This window comes from Hydra vulgaris, chromosome 12 (assembly GCF_038396675.1).
Source record: "Hydra vulgaris chromosome 12, alternate assembly HydraT2T_AEP".
In the NCBI taxonomy this organism is placed as follows: domain Eukaryota; kingdom Metazoa; phylum Cnidaria; class Hydrozoa; order Anthoathecata; family Hydridae; genus Hydra; species Hydra vulgaris.
In genome coordinates this window covers 28,032,060-28,059,079 of record NC_088931.1, presented here as the reverse complement: position 1 = coordinate 28,059,079, position 27,020 = coordinate 28,032,060, and the positions used below count along the sequence as shown (strand labels likewise).

General features: G+C 27.8%; 1 protein-coding gene across 2 annotated transcripts in view; it reads left to right on the top strand.

The window, feature by feature from the left end:
- The window catches only part of LOC100201695 (mitochondrial glutamate carrier 1), a 52,847-nt gene extending 27,369 nt beyond the window's left edge, over positions 1-25,478 (top strand). For both annotated transcript variants that reach the window (XM_065812803.1, XM_065812804.1), the window contains 3 exons: positions 5,970-6,078; positions 16,187-16,241; positions 24,898-25,478. In XM_065812803.1, coding sequence (XP_065668875.1) covers positions 5,970-6,078; positions 16,187-16,241; positions 24,898-25,215 — 482 coding nt within the window. In that variant the 3' untranslated portion in view covers positions 25,216-25,478. The remainder of the gene's footprint in view (positions 1-5,969; positions 6,079-16,186; positions 16,242-24,897) is intronic.
- The last annotated feature ends 1,542 nt before the right edge of the window (positions 25,479-27,020 follow it).

Genomic DNA, 27,020 nt, shown 5'->3' with positions numbered 1-27,020 from the left:
GTATTTACATTAGCGTTTGTTCACTATTTTTGATTATCTTTATAGCATACTGGGTTTTAAAAAAAAGAAAAAAACAAAGAGTAATGAAAGAAAATTGCTACCCCATACCAAACCCTCAGTCGATGTAGTAGCACTCCATTGCGGGTCAGGCTATTCGAGAGTCAATGTATATACTGAAGTCTCAAGCAGCAGGCTATTTCAGTGTGACGTCAGAGTGCACATCTAAACAAGCAAATTAAGTTTGTGTTTTTGCACCTTGTCTCAAAAAAAGAGTATCATTCAAAGATCCACTCCAGATATGGCAACAGTATACAACACAAGGACGAATTAGAGATTTAAATAGAATTAGAAATAAAGAATAGAATCCAGAGTAAGAAAGTGACAAGCATGATGAAGAGATGCAACCTTAGCAGATGCTAATTTTGCAATAGATTTTTATAGCTTTCTATTCACTCACTGACGAGTCCGCATTTTTTGATTTTTTGATTTTTTTTTTGTGGAGGCCAAAACTTCACAGCTCCTTCCTGAAGCAATTCTTTTGATCGTACAGCCCTGAAATTTTACAAATAATCTTTTGCCGACTAACAATAGCTATATTTGTTAGATTTGATTCAATAAGTATTTTAGATGTACGATGCCCCACCTCCCCGTTGCTTAGATCTGGAACTCCGAAAAAAAATATCGGAAACCGAGAGGGCATCAAAAAGTGTTAAGTATCAATATAAATTTAATTAAAAATATTCCACTTGTTAATTTCAGACAAATAAAAATGCGTCCAAAAAAGAACAAATACATTAACCGAGAAGAAGACCCAACCAACATTTAAATTAATAAAAAAAAATATGCTCCAAATATTTTTGTTAATTATTTATTATATGGTTTCTAAGAAAGATCGGTAGTAAGAGTCAATCCTAAAATACGAAGGGTAGATGACTCATCAAGTACATTACCGTTTATTAATATAGGAAGATCTAGATTATTGCGATAATGATTAGCTAAAAAAAATTGAGTTTTATCTGAGTTAAAGTTCACCAGCCACTGAGAAACCTATGCTGTAGCAGAAGTGAGATCCTTTTCAAGCTCAAATGTCTCCTCCAAGCAATCAGAGAGTGTTGGCTTCTTATCAAGACAAAAATAAAAGGTTGTATCATCAGCGAACAATGCCACCTTAGAGGTGAGAATTTTTGGGAAATGGTTATTGTAAATTAAAAAAAAGTATAGAGCTAAAGATACAACTTTGAGGTACCCCTGAAGTTACAGAAAATAAAGGTTGCTGTCCATCAAGAACAACTTTTATACGATTACTAAGGTATATTTAACTATAGATAACTACAATTGGTAAGGAAAGATTCAATAATCTTAAAGATGTTACTTTATATATTGTAAGAAGAGAGCTTATGAAAAAAATTTTAGTTCAAAGTTACCAAATATGCGTATTGAAAAAATTTCAGATAACAATTTTATGATTGATTTTTTTTATTCTAATTTTTTAAAGTGGACAGTTATGTAGTTTTTAAACATTTAACAGTTTATTGTTATATCATAACACTCTAAATTACAAATACAGGCCTTGTTTTGAAGCGTAAACTGGCGCGTTATTAAGGTACATGCTAAGCCATTTCACATAAGCCATTTTTAATCATTTTTTATTATTTAAACAAGTCTATTGTTTAAATATATTGATATTATAAGATTTGTTTAAGCGGTAAGATAAAAGAAGTAATTAAAAATACCACTTACAAAGTTTGAATGGCGATTACATAAAAAAGTTTGCGTAAAAATTACATTTGATATTATCGCTATTTACAAATGTAATAAGTTAAAAAAAAAAAAAATTTAATTTTTATTATTGTAACTTTTCCATCAAAAATGTTCAAAGAAGTAAAAAAAAAGATGTTATATGATGCCTAAAAAAAAAAATTATAAAAGAAACATTTAAAAAACTTTTATTTATCATCTTGCAATAGCAAGTATATTTAAAAACAATAACCAAAATAATTACCAAATTTAAAAAAAAAATTAAAAAACAAAACAAAAAATTATTAGCTAAAAGAATTTTATCTTATATTACACTTTAGCGTCACTTTTGATATTTTAATTTTTTGTTTGTTTGTTTTGTTATAATTATTGATTTTATAAAAAAAAACAAAAAAAAAACATTATTACAAACTTTAAACAACATCTTATTAAGAGTTTATTTTTTTATAATTAGAAAAAATGGATATAACTCTATTATTAATTTTTTTGCTTGAATTACGCAGCAATATAACTCTTGCAATGTCTTCGTTTATATTTATGAGTTTTAATTTGCGAAAAAGTTTAGAAAAATAATATCTTATAAAAGTTACATCAGCTTTATATAATTAACAGCTTGTGCGATATCAAAAAAGTAAAAACAGACATTTCCTTATAATTTAGAAAGAATTTTGAATAAAAAAAGTCAATAAAAGAAAAAAAAAATTAGATTTTTTTTTCTCAATTTTTCTCCTATTTTTCCATTTTTTACAAAATGATAAATTCCTTGTAACCATGTTATAACTTATAACACTACATCTAAAATATACATAAATTGTATGTTTAACTTTCTTGCCTTAAGACAAGTGAAAGCACAATGGTATTTTTTATGGTACTTGAATCTTTGTTTGTCACAAAAAAAAGCGCTGGTAAAGTAAAAAACTTGAATTTTTTTCTTTGCAACAAGTATTATTTTTTATTTGTTAATAACTTTTTAAAAGTAAAAAATCATTATTTTCCAAGTTGCAATTTTAGGAAATAATGAAAAAAAAAAATTAAGATATTTTAATTCATTTATACAAATATCGAGACGAGAAAGAAATGATTTTATGTAAATTGATAATAAAAAATGTAATATTAAATTTAATTACTTTATTTTAAAAAACAAAAACAAAAATTTAAACAAAATAGACATTCCACAATATGTACATTTAGAAAATAACACTTCTATATTTGTTGTTCTTAATTAGTAAAATAAACTTGTTTTGTTTTATTTTACTAATTAAGAACAACAAATATAAAACCAATTTTTATTTAAAACAAGGCCTGCAAATAAATATTCAATAATCATCTGTATTATTCATTTGGTCAGTAAACCAATCGTCCGCCCATCTGTAAGAGATGATTCTACAAATGTCGAGTAGTGAGTCTCTTATCTCAGGTAGAAAAGTAAAATGCCAAAAGACCTAGTATTGCTCAGGAATTCCATCTTGCATTATTTAATTTATGTATTTTCTGAAACTTCACTCTAGGAAATACTCAAGATTCTTAAAAAAAGTGAAATACCTGAGTTAAATGAAACAGAAATTTCATATCATCACATCCTTTTTCTGTTTCAATCACTTCTTTACCATTTTTGAAATTCTTCCTTAGCTGTTTGTAGTTATTTACAAGTTCTGGGATAAACAGTTTTTCGATATTGGGTAATATGTTGTTTCCAGATTCTTCATCCACTACTACGTGAGGACTCAGTTAAAAACATGATATTGACAACCAACAAATTGTGGTTCTTCCTGTTTCTTTAAAGTAAAATATCTTTGTAACTGACTGACGATCTGATTCCTTCTTCCTGTGTTTACATTTGTTGTGTCTGCTACAATCATCTTTATACTCTTCTATAAATTGTATTCATTTAAAATAGCTGTTATACCTCTAACAACAGTATCTGCTTTTCGGTCTGGTAGATCTAGCACTTAACTACCGTCTGGTAGATCTATACTTTACTTTTCTTTGTTTATTCTTCAACACTAACACTGAATGTTATAAATGACTAATATGTAAACTATAAAAGGGCAGTGACTAACTTTTTAAATGTAGTGTTTTCTTCATTTCTTCTTTAAGTTTAACAGTTTTATTAATAGTTGATCTGAATATACCAGGTGTGTATGTATGTATATATATATATATATATATATATATATATATATATATATATATATATATATATATATATATATATATATATATATATATATATATATTTATATATATATACTAGCAATTATCTTAGAGATTAGGAATAGTGAGTGTATCTGATAGGAGTGCCAGAAAAGATGGTTTGGACAAGTAGAGCTTAACACGTTCGCTGCCAATTACGAGTATACTCGTAGTACTTATTTTTTGTCAGTTATATTCAGAATAAAAAATACTATAGAATTATTTTCGATTAAAAATATTTTATTAATTGAAATTTTGATATCTAGCCTTGGCAATGAGAATGAAAGCCTTGGCAAAAATTAATCATTGCAGACTTTATGGCTCGGCAAAGAAATAAAGCATAATTTAAAGAATCTCGCAGTGAACGTGTTAAAGATGCAGATGAGTGTTATAATCATATATTTTTGCTAAATAAAAATGCAATGTTATTGCATTTTTAAATGTTTGCATTGATGAATTTGAAATATTTTAATTTTGTGAAAAAAATATTTTAATTTAGGAAATATAACTTGCTGAAGAGGGAACAAAATTAATTTAGTCCCTCATGCTGCTCTTTTATCGAACTTTATAGGAAATATATTGTCACCTCAAAGCAAGAACGCACCATCTAGGTTTTTTTTGTCAGTTTTTATGTTAGAGCATAAAAGAGTTTAATTATAATATAATTGAGTGTTTTGTGCTCTAACATGAAAATTGATGATCATGAAAATAATTCATCACCTCAAAGAAAGGACGCACCATCTAGGTTTTTTGCTTAGTGGAGAAAATTTTTCTCCGCTAAGCAAAAAACTTAGATGGCGCCTTCTTGCTTTGAGGTGACAATAAAAAATAGCAAGATATTTTTTACATACTGTGTTTATCTTTTAAAATCTACACAATAAATTTATATTAAATTTATAAGAACAGGATGTTTGAACAATAATGTAGTTCAAAGATTCTGCTATTAAAAACTTAATATAAATAGTATACATAATAATAGTATAACTATATATATAGTTTATTTGTGAACTATATTCCTTTATATATATAGTTATACTAAAAAACGTCTTGAGATCCCTCAATAATAATATCAAATATAAGTATATATTACATTAATGTGTGTATATTATAAATTATTATTATATATTATATATGAATATAGATGTATATTTTTATACTCAAAGTAAGTCTTCTATAACCTTTATATAAGTCTTTCAATATACAAGCATACAAGAGTTATATATTGAGTTAGTTCATAACATTTTAATAAAATTATTGATTGCATTGCACAGTATTTGAAAAAATGTTTTTATTTAGGTAGAATCTTATTTAGTTCAACTAAAATTAAGATATATTTAAGAATTGTTTATGAATTTCAAATGCCTAAAAAAAACTTAATAAACTATGGAGTGCAAAATATAACCTGAAATTAAATTATAAAATGTGAATATCTGTGTAATATATATGGAAATTTTTAACTAGATTTGTTTATTTGATTTTTCTGCTTCACTTCTACATCATCACTGCAAAATAGCCTGGCTTTAATTATTTCTGCCTACACCATATCCAGTGCATTTTTGACTCTAATTGCCTGTCAATATAACAAAGTTGCATTATCTTCAGCATGTCAATATAATAAAGTTGAATTACCTTCAGTTCTAATTGCATATCAATATAATAAAATTGCATTATCTATGCAAGTAAAGCCGAAAATGTTAGCATAAAAAATTTAGTGAAAATTCTTAATGTGTCATTTATGTGTGTGACTTTTTATAAATTAATGATAAAAAGTTAAAGAAAAAGATAAGTTTACTAATACATTATTGCTCAATATATTTTAAAAACATTCAAACTTTTTATTCTTTAAATTTTTTAAGTAGGAACTTTTAAAATCAGAAACTTTTTTTTTACAAATGTGGAAAAGCAAAAAACATGTTTCATGAGTGTTTCATAAGTTTTTCAAACATAACATCAATTAGTAAACAAATTGCTACTAATTTTTTTACTTTTAACATGCGTAATAATTTTTATGTTTCAAGGTTCAGCATCATCTTTACATCGAATAAGTGCGACTCAAGTTGCAACAAAAATGATTAAAGAAAAAGGAATTCGTGGTGTATATAAAGGATATGGTGCAACTCTCATGAGGTTAGAAAATGTGGTTAAGTTATTTAGTGTAACTTTTCAAAGATTACTAGAATTTTTCACTTTTAATTAAAACATTGATAATTATATAGACATTTTAATTATGGTTTTTCATTTTTTTAAAGTTGCATTATGCAGTTTATGAATGATTTTTAAAAAGATAATCTTGCATTTAAAAAGTATATCTTAAATTCATTTTTATAAATTACATAATTGTTTATTTTTAGTTAATTTTTAAGCTAGGATATACTTGGTGTTTTTTTTTATACTTGATTTTATGCTTGGTGTTTTTTTCTAATATCTTATACAAAGCATAGTTTATAGTGTAGATGAAGTGATATCAACCTAAATTTTAGAGGAAAAAAGTTCATGAACTTTTTAAGGCACAAATGTGCCTTGTGTTAGATCTTTTGGAACACCTTAATAACTTTAAAAAAAAAGAGTCAAAAAGAGTCGAAAACATTTCAAAGAAAAATGCAAATTATAGTGATCCATAAATTCTTAGTAGGGTGCAACATTTTCTTCGCATGGAAATATAACACCTAAGTTTCCATTGTAGCATTGATTTGGGTGTCATCACACCCAATAAACTTTCTTTTTGATTTCAGAACTCAATTTGATTATTCTTGTTATGATGTTGAGTTATGTTGTCACTTGTGCAGCCTTTTTTTTTATGCAATAAAACCTTTAGGTATCTATTTTTGATAAAGCCAAACTGTATTTTGAATTTTTACACTGATAACATTTACTATTTTGACTTGTCATTTACTACTTTGACTATGACTTTTTACCATAGACTTGGTTTGCTGATGTTGTTGTTGGAATTGCTGTTTTTACTTGATTTATTTGCTGATTATCATCAAAGTTAAGCTTACTTTGTCTTCTAGCTTGCTTGCTGTTTTTTACCTGTATGCATCCTTTAATTTCTTTAAGTTCATTGAGATAATCCTTTTGAATCTTGCTACATTATTAGATTCACAACTTAATTGTTTTCAATATTGTTTTGCTGCTTTTTTGTTGTTGTTGACATGTCTACAACTTTTCTTTTTTTTTTTTTAACACATGTTAAAAACATTTGTTTCAAATTTTTGATATCAACGTGCTAGATACAAAACATTTGTTTCAAATTTTTGATATGGCAATACTTATCTAGATAGTTTTTCATAAGTTAATAAAAAATCTTTCCACAAGTAAGTATTGTAAACATAGAGTTCTCATATAGGTAATTTCAAGTGCAAATAATATTAAAATGAATTTACGGATAGTTCAAATAGATGAGCAAACTTATCTTAAGATTATCTTACAAGCTAACCGCCAAACTTCTGGAGCATTTCAACTATTCAAATGTTGAATAATGAAAATATTCAAATACTCAAGTAGTTTATCAAAAGTAAAATGGCATATTAACAAAAATGAAGAATAATATTAATTAAGTTAAAAAATGCTTAATAATTGATTTTGAATGATTCTATTTTTTTTTAAATATTTTTTTTCTAGAAACGTATATTTTAAAAACAAAAGTGAATTGAATGTTTCAAAATTTAAACGTGTTCTTCCTTTTTGTTTTATTTGGACCTGCTGTTGAGAATACTCTTTCAGAAGCTGGATTACATCGACTTTGCTGGCATAGAAAGTAGCATAAACAGTTGAAATAAATTATGAAACTTTTTTGTGTTGAGGTTCTATATATAGACAATCACCATAAAAAATTTAAAGACCTATACTCTATCTTATGACATGATTGTAGCCTTTTGAAAGTGATGATATTTTCAAAAGGAGAACAAAAAATACCACTTACCACAAATTTTATACAAACTATACTGTAAAAAAGTGCATTCAAAGAGTAAGATATCAGTTAAAAGAAAAAGTATGTATACATGAAACTAATTAGCTTATCTCTGATTTATATAACTCATAATACTGTCATAGTCATTACTAGCAGAAATATAGTCACGAGCACTTATACTTTTAATCAATGGAACACTTATTTGACATATTATCTTGTCAAATGAAACCCAACACTGACTTGATCATGCATCGATTGCCCATTTTAAATTTAATTTGTTTCTTTGCATAAACTTCACATTAACGTCTTGGTTTTCATTACAAATATCAACCACAAGCCCTATATACCATTCTTCATTGTAAAAGCATGCAATAAATTTACCGGTTAAAATTTGAACGATTTTTTAAAATCAAATTAACATCATTTAACACATGAGTATCATAGACAGTATCACTAGAGATTCTTCGTAAAAACAATTTCTCTCCATCTGGTACAAAACAGTGATAGCTTCTTGTTCCTGGAACTGTGCGCATCCCTTCATATTGATTCCGAAGGTTAAAAGTTGTTTCATGGTTATTGATCTCATCACTTGAAAGATAAAATATGTTAACACCTTTGATGTTTTTTTGAGCCCATGTAAACCAATCTTGTGGTGTGAGAATCTGATTGGTAATTGCTGCTCGTAGACTAGCTTTTGCTGCTTCTCTTTTTATAGTACCTCCTATTCCATCACATAGACTTTTGCCATGTGACGTAGAAAAAGAAGTGATGCTCAGCATTTATTTGGTGATCTACTATGTGATAAATTAAGATTATTAGACATTTATAGTTTTTATACTGTGACGCAGCACCATCCCTGAAGTATTTAACTTTATTCACTGTGGGTAGTTTGATTTTGACCATATGGAGCAACTTTGTGAGAAAACAATGGACTGCTGATTGGTCATGAAAAAGATGGTCAGAAATTAAACAATAGCATTTACATTTTAGGTGATCTTTTTCATCTTTGCAATAAACAGTAAATGGGTGTAAGTTAGCTTGATCGGCTTGCCAGTAAAACCCTTGTATAGCATCTTGTACAAGAAAACTATAGTTTTCTGCAAAATCCATTAGAATAATGCAGGTATATTGGTCTAATGTTTGTTTTGCCTCTGATAAGTAGGAAGACTGTGCTTCTTTGATAAAGTGGTGGTGACAAAGGTCATACAAAGTTTCACTTATGCTTGTTTGGACAGATAAGTGCTGTTCAGTCAGTTGACACCCATTGTTTATATGTTATCTGATCATCAAAATCAAAATCATTCTTTTCAAAGACATTTTTTAAATAAGTCTTCAAATTTATTTTACCAGGGCAGATGAAACATAGATGAAACATGCAGTTTCGACTATCTTTATTACAAACACATACTTTCATTAAATCTTTGTAATATATTAAATGGCTGTTAGGAAGAGCAGAGCACATCAACTTAGCATTTTGATGGTAAGAACATACACAAACTGAGTGGCTTCCACTACTATTAACAGTAAGGCACCACTTTGGCTAAAGTTCACAGAACTTGCTGAATCCAACTTTGTGTTCAGGGCATAACTTCTTAAATTCCAGATGAAGTTCTTTTAAACGAACTAATATTATGCGTTTTTATTTATGAACTTTAACATTATTTATACGCACAGAAACAAAGTCTTTTCATGTATTTCAATGACTCTCTGCTTAATAATATTCTCCAAAGGATGTCCTTTTTTAGCCTCAGGTTTAGCAAGTATTTCTTTTTCATTTTTCAGCTTTCTGGCTTTCTTAACAAGATGGTCTGAAACTGAAAATGCATTGCAAGTTTTTTTAATTGTCCAACTATCAGGAGTTAATGTTAGTAACTGAATTTTTTCTTCATTCAAACTGATTTTTACTTTTTCCTTTATTACATCTAAAAGTTTGTCTAAATCATTACAGTTAATGCACTTTTGCTTTTTCTCAGATATTATTTCTTTTGGGTCTATATCCAATGCGGATGCTACTAGGTTTGTCATACTTGTTTCCAGTTTTTTAACTTTTTGCTTTCCATATTCTAATTTGTCACATTTACTTACATTTTTTAGAGGAGATATTTCCAGTAAAGAAGCACTCTTATTTAAAACTGTCTTATTTAGGTCTGAAGAACTAAACTCCTCATCATCAACATCTTTGTCTTCACCTTCTTGACTAAACATTTCTGTAATTTGTTCAAGTTTGAATTCATTCAAACAGTTAGTGCAAAGTTTTTGACCAGGTTTGATCTTAAGTTGACTTGCTGTTAAAATATCAACTTTACACAATCCCTTAATAATTTTTTTCTTGTGGACTTTAAATGGATCACAGCAGTATTTCTGAAGCGCTTCATATCTAGAAATATAGGCTTTTTCATAGTGAAAACATATCTCCTCATTTAGTTTAAAAGTATGTCCAATTCTTTGAATTAAAATTTCAACATCTGTGTTCACAATATCTTTTAGTTTTATCCTTCCAATCATTCTACAATAATACGTTTTGTCGCAACCTTCATTTAAAACTTTCCCCACACAACATTTCTCTGTCATTTTTTATTATTTTTTTATTTTTATTACTGATCTAAAAAGTTTAAAAAAGACATAAACATATTAAATCTCAAAAAAACTAACAAATATCAGACACTGATTATGACACTGATTATGTCATTATTAGTAGTACAAATTAAGACATTATGTCATTAAAAAGAAAACTGAATATATTCATTCACAGATAAATAAAAAATATACTACTGTCATCCCTATGACTAATTATTAGACTACGACCTAAGACTAGCTCATAGTCTAATAACATTCTCCTTTTGAAAATATCATCACTCTCAAAAGGCTACAATCATGTCATAAGATAGAGTATAGGTCTTTAAATTTTTTTGGTGATTTTCTATATATAGAACCTCAACATTAAAAAGTTTCATCATTTATTTCAACGCTACTTTCTATGCCAGCAAAGTCGATGTAATTTATCATAATTTAAAAAAAAGCGATTTTTTAATAGGCTGCTGCATGTGCTAAATTAATTTTTAATGCATAATTTTGATTATTCTAACAAGTGGTGACCCTAAGTACACAAAGGTAACAAAAAAATCCACTTTCTGTAAGTAAGTATTAAACTGTAACACGTTAAAGTTCGAAAAAATATTTATAGTGTTGCAATATTTAGCAACTTTAAGGTACAATAACTGTATAAACTGTAAAAAATCAGTCAAAAACAACTGCAATAATGGATTATTTGGGTGAAAAACTATTACCCTACAAAATTTTAGGTGATCACCATCTTTATTTAAAAAGTTATGGTTTGTCAAAAATCGAATAAAACTTCTGTAAGCTCCTAATACACAAATTTTTCGGATTTTGGTCATTTTTAATTCCATCATAACTTTTGAACAAATTGGTCAATCAAGCTGTGTGTGGTCAAAATTTAAAGCAAATCTGAGGTGGTACCCTGGGAGCCTTTAGGTGATTTGATATGGAATAACCCAGCTGTTGAAGTTGGGCAAGTTGTTATTTAAGTGTGATACAAAACGTACAGGGTTGTCGATCTTTTTTTGAAAGAATCATGTTGACCAAATTCTTTCTTCACTTCAATATATATATATATATATATATATATATATATATATATATATATATATATATATATATATATATATATATATATATATATATATACATCAATTTGGCTAAGGATTTTGAGTGTTTTGTGGATCTGAAATAAAACTTATTGCATTTTGGAGTTCTTTTTGCGATCCAACTTGTTATGTTACTTCTATTAAATCATCTGCATTAGATGAAGAAGAGTTAGCATCTTTATTAATGACATGCTCATCTATAAACATTTGAGGATAAATTTGTTTCATAATTTTAACAGCAAATAAAATTGCTGCATTTTTTAATATTTAAAATGATCGTTAGAACTTAGTATATTTCCACTCTGTAGATAAATTATCAGAGTCATTAAAACTAGATCTCTTCTTTTGTCCATCCTTTTTCTGATTTGTGTGTAACAGTTTTTTGGCTAGACTAGTTTGCATTGGTTGCAACTTTTCAAACAAAAATTTTCAAATTCCTTCAGTTATTATGAAATTTGCATCATTTTTACTCAATTCAGTAATGGTAGTTTCAACTGGTGTGAGAACACCAACAAGGTTTTGTAGCGTTAAAATATGATTTTCTGAAATGGGATCAAAATTCAATTTGATCAAGGACTTGTTAATACATTCGGATAGAATTAAAAATCGTTGGATCTCTACATTCAAGGAGTGTTATGTTGTAGCTTCAAATGGTTAATCGTAGCAGTGGTTAAACTTTTCCATTTTATGTCACGAACTATTAATTACCACATGTGACTTCAAAATATAAAATTAAAAATTTTTTTCAATTACAAAAACAGGGTTCTTAGGGTTTGACTTTTAAAATAGAAATTCAGAATTGTAGAGATTAAGTCATGTCTTTTTAAAATATTCACTAGTAAACTTGTAAAAAATGAGTTGTCACTCAACATTATCTTTTGTATTAACTGATAGAATTGGTAGATATAAAGTTTCATATTATTTAAAATAAAAAGTTTAACAAAAAACTAAAACTGTTCATCTTTGAAGGACTTTTTTTATTTAAATCTGCAAATAAGAATAATAAAAATGATAATACTTAGTTTGACGAAAAAATGTTTTTTTATTTTGATTGTACATAAGCTAACATTAGACTGTAAATAAGTTAACATTAAGCTGTACATAAGCTAACATTAAGCTGTACATAAGCTAACATTAAGCTGTAAGCTACAAGCATGGAATAGTAGTGTAGCGACAAAAAATAGGCCTCCTCGCAAAATTTTAATCCAGGCCCTAAATTACTTCTCTGCTTGCCCATCCCCCCTTCCCCTTTTCTTGACAAAAGTTTAACATGAAAACAATAACCTTATTTTTAAATTCAATTTAGATTTAGTTTAATAGAAACCAGAATGTTATACTCTGCAAGTCTAGTAAGTGAAAATCTAATGAAAGTTTTTTTATTGTTTTTATAGCTGCAAATTGGTGTATAATACCTTTTAAATTTAATTAAGCTGCTATTTCTGATTCAGTAGCTATTAGGTCTACTGCACACAAAATGATTTGCGCCATTGTTGTCCGTAAATGTGTATTAATGTGCTTAAAGATCTTTTTGCAGTTGCTATGCTAATGGGTAATGTCTAATATAACATCAATACTGCTATTATATTTTTAAATTAGAAACTTATATCATAATATGTTTTTGTGGATACAGGTAAAATGCAAAAATGCGGAAATTTTCAATGTGTAAAATGTAGAAAAAAAGTGCAGAAAATTTCTCCTAACCCTAAGCTTATTGCTGCCCCAACCAAAACACTTAGTCAACGATGGTAGATTCAATCTTCTTAGTCTTTCGCAGTATGACAGATGTCTCAAGCTGGAAGTCCATTTTGTTGCTTTGTGTTAAATGGATTCAACTAAGGCTTTATCAGTTTTTAAATAAGATGCCTTAATAGACACTGTATATTTATGGTGTGGTCTAATAAACACTTTATATAACTGAGAACCATATTTTTATCAATGAAAGTGAATGTCTCTTTGCATACCAAGAATTCGTAAGGACTTTGAGACAACTGTTCAAAAATTTGTGCTCCACTTAACGTTACATTAAATAATAACTTCTTAATTATACACTTTAGTAGAACTTTTTAGGGATTGATTTATTATACCTTTTTATTGTTTCCCATTTATTCTGCAATACCTTAATTTTAACATAACTCTATTTTGAGTTAGAGAATCAGCGCTTCGGCAAAATCAAGATTACATCAATAAATTTGGTGAAGTGCTATAGAAGATGAAATAATATCAAAAGTCTCTATTAGATTAATCACGCATAATTTATGGTGAACAAAACCATGTTGTTTTGCAGAGAGCATTTTATTATTGTTCATGTGCCTAAAGATTTTGTTCTTAACAAGTATTTTGACTCTTTTGCAGGCAACAGAGTTAAGTGAAATAGATCGATAGTTTCCAGCAAGTAATTTATCTCCCATTTTTATAGATCGAACTAAAGTTTACTAATTTCTAGGGAGTGAGTAGTATTCCAGAATTAAAGAACTTATAAAAGATTTTTGTAAATGGAAAAAATATTTATAGGGTTTATATTGGTAATTTAATAATGTCTGAAATAGAAAAAACCCAGTTGTCATTGTAAGTTCATTCAGGTTAATAACACTTTTTAACGATGGAAATTATACGGAGGGATTTTAATATTATTTCTTTTTTATGTGCTCTTTTTGCATTAAATATTCATTTTACGGAATTGTTTAGAAGATGGCAATTTATTTTAAGTTTTTTATTTTTCCATTTAGTTGAGCAGTTGATTAACATGATATACCAAGCGGATTTTGCTTGGAATAAGTTTTTAATATGTAACTCAAGGATCATACTTTTTTTTATTATTAACCTTGGTAATAAAATATTCGCTAACAGTAAAGTTGTTAGAAATTAATAAATTAAACATTTGATCCATAGTTTTATGCAGAAATAAAATATTCCAGTTGGTTGATGCAATAAAGTTTGATATTGAATATTAATCACCTCTGCTGTAACTAAACAACTGAGATTCACTTTCGGGAAACAGTTTTGAAACTATTATTCCTCAAGTGATACTAAAGCGGCCCTTAGTATTATTACCTAATATAGAATTATGAAACAATTTTGAAATAGAATTACTGCTGTAAGTAAATAACAAGTTCAACATATGGTTTGAGCAACCGTAGGGTGTTAGGATCTAGAAAATGTGGTATGTTAAAATTACAGACAATGAAGCAGCCATCATAGGCCTTTCTAATTAAGCTATGAGCTAATTTGAAAGATTCAGCGATTTATTATATTAAATTAGCATCATTTGGTCTATGTATAACCTAGATAAGTATGTGTTCATTGTAAACTTTGACAGATATCAAAACTTGTTTGAGAAAAGTTTTATAGATCTAATTAACTTCATTAGAGATAAATATATCAGTAATGAAGGCTACACTGCCACCGCGACATCTGTCTTAGTAATTTTTTTTTTAATCAAGTTATTGTTTTGATACAAAAGCTTCACTATTGTACTTTGCTTTAAAACTTTACTACATCATACTTACCGCTTAACTAAATTGTATATTTATGAGTTGATACAGTTTGTTTTAACTTTTTAGATATAAATAAATAAAAAGCATTTTGAAATTTTAGTCAAGATTATTATTAAAGCTAAAAAAAATTTGGCATGTGCCCCTAATCTCTATGCCCTCCTGCAACTGCGGGCGGGCCCATAATAATAGGGGCCAAAAACTTTTGAATCTTCCCCTTAAAAGGCTTGTCCCATGTAACATTTAGCACTGAATGTAGAATTCTAAACTAACTAGCAATTAGTTTAAAAAATTCTCTAAAATGCTTAGGTTTCAAGATAAAATGCAAGCAGCAAATCTATTACTGTTGCCTTATAAAAAACAACTTTTTTGAATTCCACACTATAAGGGTGTTGTTTTTTTCCTTCAACAAAAGCTAAATAACTGTCATCTAAAAAATGGCTTTTTATTGCTTTGTTTTGTTCATTGTTTTATTTGTTATTGTTTTTGTTGTTGTTTACTTTTGTTTTGATTTTTTATTGAGTATTTACTGCAGTATTGCAAGAACACAATAACTATTGCAAGAACACAATAACTATTGCAAGAACACAATAACAGTTTGTTTTGAAGGAGACATTAGTTTGAATGTGGGATTTTGTAGTGATTTTTTTAAGTTTAACATGGTTTGACACTTTTATTGTTAGGGTTTTCTTAGTATCATTTTCTTATTTAAAAATGACATAGTGAAATAGTTTAAGTAGTTTGTGCCAACGGAATGTTGATATATTAATTTTTTTTGAACCGAAAAAACTCAATTTTTGATAGATGAACTCCTTGCTTCTGAACCTTACCTTCTCAATATAGGATGAGTTTAACATCTTGGTTTAGTTAAACATTATTAAGTTGTTTACTTGATCTACTATGGTATTACAGAAACTAAAATAAAACTGATAAAACAATCAAATGTCTGTTCAAATCAATCATTTATTGATTTAAAGTAATGAAAAAAATTGGTTTGAATTTAGATTTTTTTTTTTTTTTTTTCTTAAGCCATTTTATTCACAATTATTTAAATAATTTATTTGTTCTCCATTATTCAAAAAAAATTTATTTTGAAAGTTGTTATTACAATTAATTATTATTAACAAGTTATTAAATCAATTAGGAACCATTTAATGTCATTTCAGGGACGTTCCATTCTCTTGCATATATTTCCCATTGTTTGCATACTTAAATTCAAAGGTAATTTTATTAATTTTATTTCTTTAAATTTATTTTATTAGTTTTAATTTTGTTAAATTCAAAATTGATTAAATTATAATCTTTAATTGTTTTGCTAATTATATTATTATAATTAGTACTTTCTATATTATTAATAATAATATAGTATACAATACTGTTTATTGCCTTGTTTTATCTGTAAAAGATTTAATGCCATGTTAAATATTTTACAGACAAAGCGAAGTTAAATATATTTAAGTCTAGTTTAGATTTTTGAGATTTTTTACTTTCACTGTTTCAATCGGTAATTTGTTCCAGAATTTGACTGCGATTTGTAAAAAAACCCTCACGATTTCAATTTTTTAAAATATTTTAATATTTTAATTAATATTATTTATATTGGTGAATAAACGATGCTTGTTACCTATAATGTTTAAAGACGGACCTGAAAAATTTAAAGAGCACAAATGTTGAGGGGGTATTTTCCAAGTTATTTTTTCAATATCATAATACCAATGGTACATTTGTACAAGATTTCCTCATATTCTTTGTTGTTTTAAAGATCTCCATTTCATTTTTTTTAGTCTATCATTATATGATAGATGACGTTGCTTAGGTACAGATTTCGTTACTCGTTTTTGAATTTTTTCTATTATGTTTATATCTTTTTCAAGATAAGGACTCCATACCTGTATTGCAAATTCTAAATGTGGCTGTATATAACTACACTACACACAGCCGCATATAAATACACTACACACAGCCATATATAACTACACTACACACAGTTGTATATAACTACAATACAGCAGTTTTATTAGTTCCTTTTTCTTTATACTTAAATGATTTGCATATTTTACCAAATTTATAGTTTGCAATAGATGATGCAATTTTGATTTGTGATTCCCATTTTAAGTCATTTGAAATTAATGCGCCTAGATCCTTTTCTAATTTAGTTGTAATTAATTCTTGCTTTATATTATTGTTGGTTATGAAATTTTATTTTCATGAATATGCATGATTTTACATTTTTTTAAATTGAATTGCATTTTCAAGTTTATAACCAATTTTTCTAACTTACCAATGTCATTTTGTAAAGCATGTGCATCCATTTCATTATTAACTTCAACTATTACTTTACAATCATCTGCATACAACAACAATTGGTTTGTAAGTTGACTTGGAAGATCATTGATGTATATTAAAAATAAAGTTGGAAAAAGCACAAAATCTTGTGGTGCACCACTAGGGTTGAGAATACCGAACCAAAAATCAAATACCAGTATTTCGGTATTGAAAATTTATAATCCCGGGATTCCGGTATTAAACCGGTATAATTAGATTTCCTTTAATAATACAAATGAATGAATAATATAATTAAAAAATGGTTTGGCAATTAAAAAAAGCTATATTAACTTATTTAAAGAATAAAAAATAAATAAAAAAAATTCAGTAAAATGTTAGTTATATATTTATCATAAGAAAAGGAAGAAAACATAAATTTTTAAGGTTCTACTTTTTTCTGCAGTTGGTTGTTGATATAAGATTTCAGAAAACATAGGTTGTTAAGCGAATTACTCCCATCCTTGACCGATTTCTGGTGTAGATTAAGCCAGCTACCGAAAAAGATCTCTCTGATTCTACACTGGTTGGTTGAAAACTTAGCAAATAATTATATATTAAAGTTAAGTATTTTCCCCTTATGCCATTTGTCTCAAAAAATGACATTTCTTTTTTTATTGAGCGTGTGAGATCTTTTTTATTTCGGTTGATTTCACTCTCAGGTAATCTGGTGCAAATTTTTTTTGATATTGCTATCTCCAACTTTTCTTTAAAGTCAGAGAAATTTCATTTCTTTGATCAACTTCATCATCATCGACGTCGAATATTATATTTGTGTCTATTATATTGTTCGCTGAAGTAGATGTTGTTGCTAAAGGTGCAGCTTCATAATGCAAGTTCGCCACACCCAGACGTTGTATCTGTGAAACGATAACTTTTGCAATTGCAGCTTTGGTAATGATTGGGAATAATTCATAATCTCTATCAATTTCATCATCGCTCGGATTTTCATTGGAGTCTGCATTGTGTAAATATTGCAAAACACTTGAAATTTCTGTTTGTCTTTCAAGAATACGTACTTTTAAAGCTGCTTTCATTTCATAACTTAATGAGCATGGATGGCCAGTTATTGATTTCATCATAAATTGAATAGCAGCATCTGCAGATAATAAAGTTGCATCTTGGCAGATTGCTCCAACTGTAAGCTTAATAGGAAGTAAAACTGAAAGGATATTTGACAACATTTCAACATTTCAAACTCTGCATCTGAAAAAAAAATAGGTGATTTTAAATCTATTAGACTCTTTTTGATGCAATTTTTTAATTTGACAAACGTTCCATCATAGACACCAAACTATTCCATCGTGTTTTTGAGTCAGAGACAATTCTTTCCAGAACTTTTCTTTTACATATTTTTGTAAGATTTTGTCATTTTTTGTAAGCAAAGAACGAAATATTTTGACCACTTTTCGAACTTTTTGAATTAATGGTAACGTTTGCTGATGTACCAGAAAAGAAGAATTATCATCATCGTTTTCGGTGGAGATTATAAGTAAACCATTTTCATTTTCATAATCTTCATCAATTAATTCATCGTCATCTGTAGAATTCTGCTCTTTTTCAAATCTGGGTGTAGGAACTGATGTAATGTTGGGATCTTCATTATACAGACTATCCTCATTATTAGGTTTTTTATAGAGAACGCCAATAACAGCCAACTGAATTTCATGTGCTAAACATAGTTGCAGATGTGCTTCGATTAACCTGCCTACCTTTGTCATAACTGCAGCGCCATCAGTGGTAATACCTACAATATTCTTGATCGAAAGCTTAAAATCACTTAACCTATCGTTGACAAGCTCAACACATTTTTCTGCAGGAATTGTTCCAAAAGCACGAATTAATCCTAGATTCTAAAATTCTTTGTCAGAGTGGACATTAATATTTATGTAACGTCTATTTTTTTATCGATATCCATTCATCGAAAGTTAGAAAAAATCTGTTTCCATTAGCAATTCTGCTCGATAATTCTTTAATTACTTCTCGTATATTTTTACTGTAATTCAATACCATTTTGTGAATTGTTTTGTGATCCTTTGGTATGTTAGAAAAGCCTCTGGCTGTTAAGCCTTTTCTGATATCATATGATGTGCAAATAATGTTGAATGATAAACCATCACACGCAGTCATCCTAGCTAAAATAGCTGGCAATGAATCATCCATTTTATCACTTTTAAAAAAGTTGTTTATAGTTACTGAAGGTTTTGATGTCTGTAAAAATTCTGAAGAATCTAAAACAGTGGGGCTACCTACATCTCTTTTTAACAAATTGACTTTATGAATTGTTTTTAAATGGGTATGAAGACCGCTTGTAGAACCTCCATGTGTTTTTATTACTTTCTTACACAATTTTCATTTAGCACACTGTCCTGCTTTTTCTCTTACAAAATGAAACCATCGTGAATTTTTATCATTTGCTCCTCAAAATCTTGAATATTTATATCGGTATTAAATACAAATTTTCTAAAAGGTAGAAAATGTATAATTTAACTTACCATTTGGAATTTTATATAATATTTTAATTTAACTAAAAATAACCAATATCATATATGATATTGGTATATATATATCCACATTTAATTTTGTACGATGAATTTTGTTTCCATTTATAAGATCAATTAAAATTTTAAACTTTTTGAGCTTTCGAGTGGTGAAATTATTTCGAATACCGAAATAGCGGTATTCGACTATAAATTGTTCCAAATACCGGGATCCCGGTATTTGGAACAATTTATAGTCGAATACCGCTATGCACCACTTACTATGTCCACCCATGATGATACACTTTCTCCTAGTACAACTCTTTGCCTCCTATCAGTTAAAAAAGAAATTATCCACTTCAATGGCATATATGTAATCCTATATGTTTAAATTTTAGTGCTAATCTCCTATGTGAAACTTTGTCAAAAGCTTTTTCAAAATCAGTATAAAGGATGTCAAATGATTTACCATTTGCAAAACCTGTCATTACTATATCCATGTACTCTAGGAGATTAGTTGTGCAACTTTTACCTTTTGTAAAACCATGCTGATTAGAAAGTAATAAATTGTTAGTCTTTAAATTATGTAAGAGTTGGTTAGATATTAAATGTTCTAAAGTTTTGCAAAGATTGAAGTCAATGAAACTGGCCTATAATTTGATACTTTATTTCTACTGCCATTTTTAAACAACAGAGTTATGTTTACTGTCTTCCATGAAATAGGTACTACACCTTCTTAAATTGATTTGTTAAATAATAAAGTTAATGGATTAGAAAAAGCATTTACACATTCTTTTAATACAAAAGGATGAATTCAATCTGGTCCAGCCGATTTTCTTGGGTTAACAGCATTTGTCATATTAATAACTTCAGTTGAGGTAATACTAATAAACTGTAGTGAATTTAAACACTTTTTTTCAAACTTTAGTAAAACATCGTTGTTATCTTCTATAAATACTGATTGAAAATATTCATTCAAAAGTATCAGCAATCTGCTTTTGGTCCGTAATAATACGCGCATTAGAATCTTCAATTGATGTTAAATAATTTAAAAATTTTTGTTTTCTGTTGATATAATTATGGAGCATTTTTGGGTCTGATTTTGCTTTTTTAACTATGTTTTTTTCGTACTCTTTAATAACTTTTTTATATACCATATATTGGGAGTTTTTTTAAACTATCTGTCCATAAAGAGAATCTATTGATAGACCTGAGTTTTTTTGTTTTTTTTTATATCATTTATAATCTCTTTATTAAGAAATATTTATCTGTTATTACAATTAATTTTTACTAATGGAATAAATTTTATACAAGCTGTTTGGTAATTATAATTAAAAAGCTCACAACAATCATTCATATTTTTGTTCAAGAAAAGAATATTCCAATTTGTCAAGTGTATATAGTTTATATCTCAAGATAATTTCCCAATTTAAAATTTTTTTTAAAGGTGTTTTTTTAAGTCTTGCTTACATATTTTTCACTTATAATGTATTGTCATATTATTACATTATGTCCTTGATTTCTGTTACCTAAAGGAGCTCTTTTTTGAATCCATTTGACTCTATTGGCATTATTTACTATTATTAAGTCTAGTATGTTTGTTTCATGACAAGTGACTTTTTGAAATGTTGGATTCAAAATGCATTGATTTAAAAAACATTCATCAAGACAATTTACACATTTTTCAGCTTAAATACCAACTGGTAATACTTTGTTTAAAAAATCATCTAGTTGTGTTATAATTAAAATCACCTGTAATTATGAGATCCGTAAAGAACTTTTTTTCAATCAATTTTTTGGCATTTTTTATAATATTTATAATTTTCTCATTAGTAAGTTCATTTGAATTTGGCGACTTGTAAATGCAACCTACTAAAATCTTGTCTTAATTTTGATTCCAAAATTAAGACAAGCCCAAACTTGTTCTGTATCTATACAGTTTATAGTTTGCAGTGTGACCTCATATGAGTTTATTTGATTTTTTACATAAATTGCAACCCCACTTCTGATTTTTCCAAATTTATGTTTATCAGAAAGTTTGTTAAACCAAGTTTCAGCAATGCAGATTAAATATATCTTTATACACCGTCAAGGCATATTTATCAGCATATATAAATATGCCTTGACAATGTAATGCAATTCATCTATTTTATTATTTAAAGAAGTGGCATTAGTATAACAACAATTTAAGTCATATTTTAAGTTTGGTTTAAATTTATTTTTTTGTTTATGCCGCACTTATTAAGTTTTTAATAAAAAGCGCTTCTTCTTTCATGAATTTTCATGCTTGTACTGATTTGGAAATATGCTTGAGAACCTTCTAGACTTTCTTGAATGTCGAGAAAATTGATTGTCCAGAATGTCCAGAATAATTGATTCGAATGTCTCAAGAATATGATTGTAATTTGAATGTAAAACTAGTAGAAATGGCTCTTGCTGATCATCTTATCCCATTCAGGTTTTTAATGGTAACTTTCCTGTCCTTTCCAGCATGACTAACAAGTCCAGAACAAACTATCTGCCATCTGTGAGTTGAAAAAGCACAGAGATTATACAGGCATTGGAGAAACCTAAAGAAATCGGATGCAGTCTCACAGTTGTCTACAGCATTTACGCCAAACTAAGATTAGAGAATGCCCTGCACAAGGAATAAGTTCAATGTTTGGGTTCTCCTTTTCAGTAGTGCTTGCAAGCCTTTGCATTTTTCTGACATGTTAAATGCATTGTTGTATGACTGACCACAAGTATTTTTAATGTTTAAGCCAAGCTCATCTAATTTTTTTCTTTACAGCATCTGCCATAGCCTTTCCGCTATGTCCACATGAAGATTTAAACCCAATAAATCTTTCTTCCACAACAGTTTCCTTGCTCACATATCGAATAATTATTGCAAGTTGGTCAAGTGTGCAGTGTCAATTGATGAGTCAACAATCAGTGAAAAGTACATAGCACTGGCAATTTCGCTACCAATGGAAGCCAGAACTTTTTTTTGCCATTAAAAAGAGTATTTCCTCATAACTTGTTGATGAAATGTATGAAACAAATCCTCTGCCCTGATTTCCTTGGTTTTCTAAGTGTTTAGCTAGGAATGGGTCAAATTTTGCTAAGAACTCCAAGGCTCAAGAAAATTTCCATTACTGAAGTCACCTATTTCTTCTGAATCACCTCTAAGAGCTAGACCTCGACTGCACTAAAACTTCAAGCATTCAACAACTCTTCGTAGAACTTCCCTTGGAATTGATATTCATTTAAAACTGCTGTTTTAAATGAATATCAATTTTTCCTTTTATTGTGACTTTTCCAAAATAGCACTGGACGCATCAGAATGCTCCTTGCTATGTTCGTGTCTATGTATAGAACGCAGTCCATGTGCCCAGTCGTTGAATCCAGTTCTGAAATTGTTGTCTGAATCTTGAAAAAGCAAGCAGAAGAAACAAAATATTTATCCTGTGGATGGCAAATAATGAAGCCTTTCGAATTTCACCATTTTTAAACTTAAAAATAAATAAAAGAGCAGCACCAAATTTTTGTGTTTGAAACTTTTTGGGATTTTCAACATTTTTGTCTTCAACATTTTGATTAGGAATTTCTTTTATAGAAATCTAACAGCGTTGTGTTTCTTTCAAATCTGTCCACAATGCTGGGTCAGATTGACATATTGACAAACTGGACTAAAACACAAAAGAACGGCGCAGCTTAAGTATACAATTAAAAATAATAATACGTTTAACAATATTACTCATAACAATAATAATAATAATAACAATAATAATGATAATAATATAATAATAACAGGAATAGTGATAATGATAATAACAATAAATTTAAATATTTATTCCTTCCTCTAAATTTCACAGTATTCTTACATTGCCATATGACACATTTTCTTGCTGCTCTGTTGAATTGGATAACGCCGATACATTGTTCATTGAAGAATTATCTGATACGATCTGCAACTGTGGAATTTCTGGAGTTGGGTTTGATTCCCATTCTGCAGTTGGGTTTGATTGATTGACATATTGACAAACATTTATTCTTCTCCTATGCTTTATCAGGAGATCGGGTAAAAGTAGTCAATTTTGGGAATTTTTTTAATGTTGCTTGCTGTCTGTTTTTTTTTTGTTTTTTTTGCAGTTTGCGTTTTAAATTTCTGCTTAGATATTTTCTGTCCATTATTGTCTAATTATTGCAAAAATAATATTGCAATCTTAATATATAATTCATTAGTGGTAAAAAAAAAAAAAAAAAGAAGTAAAAAAATCTAATATTTCAAAAAAATATATTTAAATATTTCAATGCATATTTACCAATAAATATAAGTAAATAAAAAAAAAAAACTATTAATTTAAAGGATATTGTTTGTTCTCAAATAAAAAAAAATTAAAATCCATATATAGTCAATTCGCATTTCTTAATAAATGATTAAACAGTTTTGTATTTAACTTGTATCTGTTTATTTCACTTTTTCGAGTAAGTAAAAAAAGATAAAAATTGTTCGAACTTTTTTCCAATATAGTTCGAACGTGTTCAAGTTCGAACTTTTTTTTTTAAAGTTTTGAGTTTTTATTTTTAATTACATGAGAAAATAATAAAATTAATTTGATTAGAAATTATCGAAATTAATTTCATTAAAAATTAATGAAAATAATTTAGATTACTAGGATTTTAATACATTGTGAGGTGTTTGCTAAAATAACTAATTAATGTTATGGTATATTAATATAACTGCTATTTTAAAGTTAAACATAGTAAACATAAAAAATTTTAAATTATTAAATTTTTTCAAAGCTGTTGATTAATTAAATCCTTGTAATTCTGATGATTAAATTCCTTGTAATTCTGATGATTAAATTCCTTGTAATTCTGATGTAACGATTAAGCAACAAAGTTAAAACCCAGTTGAAATGGTTATGGTCAGAGTCCTTTTAATTATCCTCATGATAGTAATTAAAAAAACAATCAATATGATAATAGCTGTACCTGTAATGCACCATTACAATGGAACATTACAAGTCATACAAATTTTCAACCATTTTTGTTTATTATATTTTGTCTTATTTAACTTTTATTTAAAGGGATTTGCTTCAGATGGAAGTCGACCTCCTCTAGTCCACACTCTTATCTGTGGATTATTTGCTGGTATGGTTAGTGCAGGAACCGTGACTCCTCTTGATGTTATCAAAACACGACTCCAAGTGTTAAAAAGAGCCGAGGGAGAAGCAACTTATAATGGATTTCTTGATACCGCCACTAAGATATACAAAAACGAGGGCATTCCAGCTTTCTTTAAAGGAGCTGTACCACGTATGGTCGTCGTGGCCCCTTTATTTGGAATTGCCCAGATGATTTATTTTATTGGTATTGCTGAGAAGATGTTTGATATTTTTAGTTAAATTTTTAAATAAGAATTTTTTTAGTCCGTGGAAATATTTTACTCTATTAATTATATCAATATGATTTCAATATTTATAAGACTTATTTATAAGGCTTATTTATAAAACTTTCATATTTCATTATTGTAACTAATAATTTTATATTTGTTTTGTTGATTTTCAATATTATCATTAAAAACTAGTAATAACTTAATGCTATAAAATTATTAAAAGTTTTTAATGATAATAATTTTTTTTGTATTTATAATAAATATATTTGCACATTTTGGTATGTCGTTTTTCTACACTTAACTTATTCGGTACCCATACTCTGTGTAGCCGGTAATAAAATATGTCGTTGAAATACTAGTATCCCGCATAGCAGTGAATGAAGAGTTTTCGATTTTTTAGAACCCTGGGTATTTTAAGTGACGTAAATATTAAGAAAAATAATTTTTCGAAATCGCGTGAAAAAGATTGCTCTGATTCTTAATGTACTTAAGGGCAGATTTGTTCTATATAAATATAGATCTATATAAAACTCCTAAAATATATTTTGATGTTAAAAGTTTAAATAAATTCAAATATTTGAAGCTGTACGAGATGTTGTTAAAAACGTTCATATTTATTATGCTCAACGAAAAGTTTTAACTTGCCATACTTTCCAATGATCATGTTTGTAACTTATATAAAACATTAGAAACGAGAGACAAAAAAGTTATTTATGAAAATATCTTGTTTTGTTGTTGTTGTTTTTTCATTTTTTATGTGAATAATTTGGTCATAAATTGACTTGAGACAGTTTATTTGGAAGTTTGAAAATCTCACCCATTGCAAATCGAAAGTATTATCCTAATTTTTTATTAAAAATAGAGGTTGCGAAAAGAAATCTAAGAATAGAACTTTTCAAAACAATATTTGATTCAAGTCTTCAAAATAAAACAGTATTACTCCAAATTCTTACTTTTTCTCGGTTGCCTTTTTTAATTACTATCCAATATGTTTTTTCGAATGGCAACATTTTTATATATAATAAATACAAAAATAAGTGGAGATTTAAAAGTAAGAACTTTTTTTGAAAAATATTTCACAAAAAAAAAGAATGTCAAAAAACGCCAGCCTAAATAATAAAAAAAAAGATAACTGCAATAAAATTGAAAATTTTCACTAAATTTAAAAGGATTATTATTTATTTTAAATGCCTTTTTTTTAAATGAGTTTTTTCACATAAGTGTTATTTAAAAGGGTCACCTTGCTCAAGACGTTTTGAGCAAATTCGCCTATTTAAAAAACATTGATTCAAATAAGTTCGTTATTTTCATAATCATATCGGCTATTGTTTTTTTTTAAATAAATATAAAATGCGGACTGCGTAAATCGAATAAATAATTTTTTTTATTGCAATGGCGAGTAAAATTTTTTAATCTACAAGAAAAGATAAAAAAAAAACGTCCTTAATTGCATCGTATTTGGAGATATTCAATTTTGAAAAATGGTTTTTCGTCTTTATGTAAAAAAGATAGCAATAAAGATCTAGGTCTTAGTAATAATTCGACATTTACTATTAGTTAAAAAAAAACTTACCAATTGTTAGTTATATAAATAAGAACTCAATTAAAAATAATATTGATCGATTTTGATTGAAAACAATTTTTCTTTTACTTTTACTACTTTGATACCATTTAAAGATGCTAACCGACAAATTGTGTCCAGTTCTAGTAATAGTGAGGCTGAAGCTGTCAAAATTTCTTAAAAAGGGGCCGCATACATAAAGGTGGAGATAAAGGCTCTAGCGGTCGTGGCGCAGTGGCTAGAACGCTTGCTTT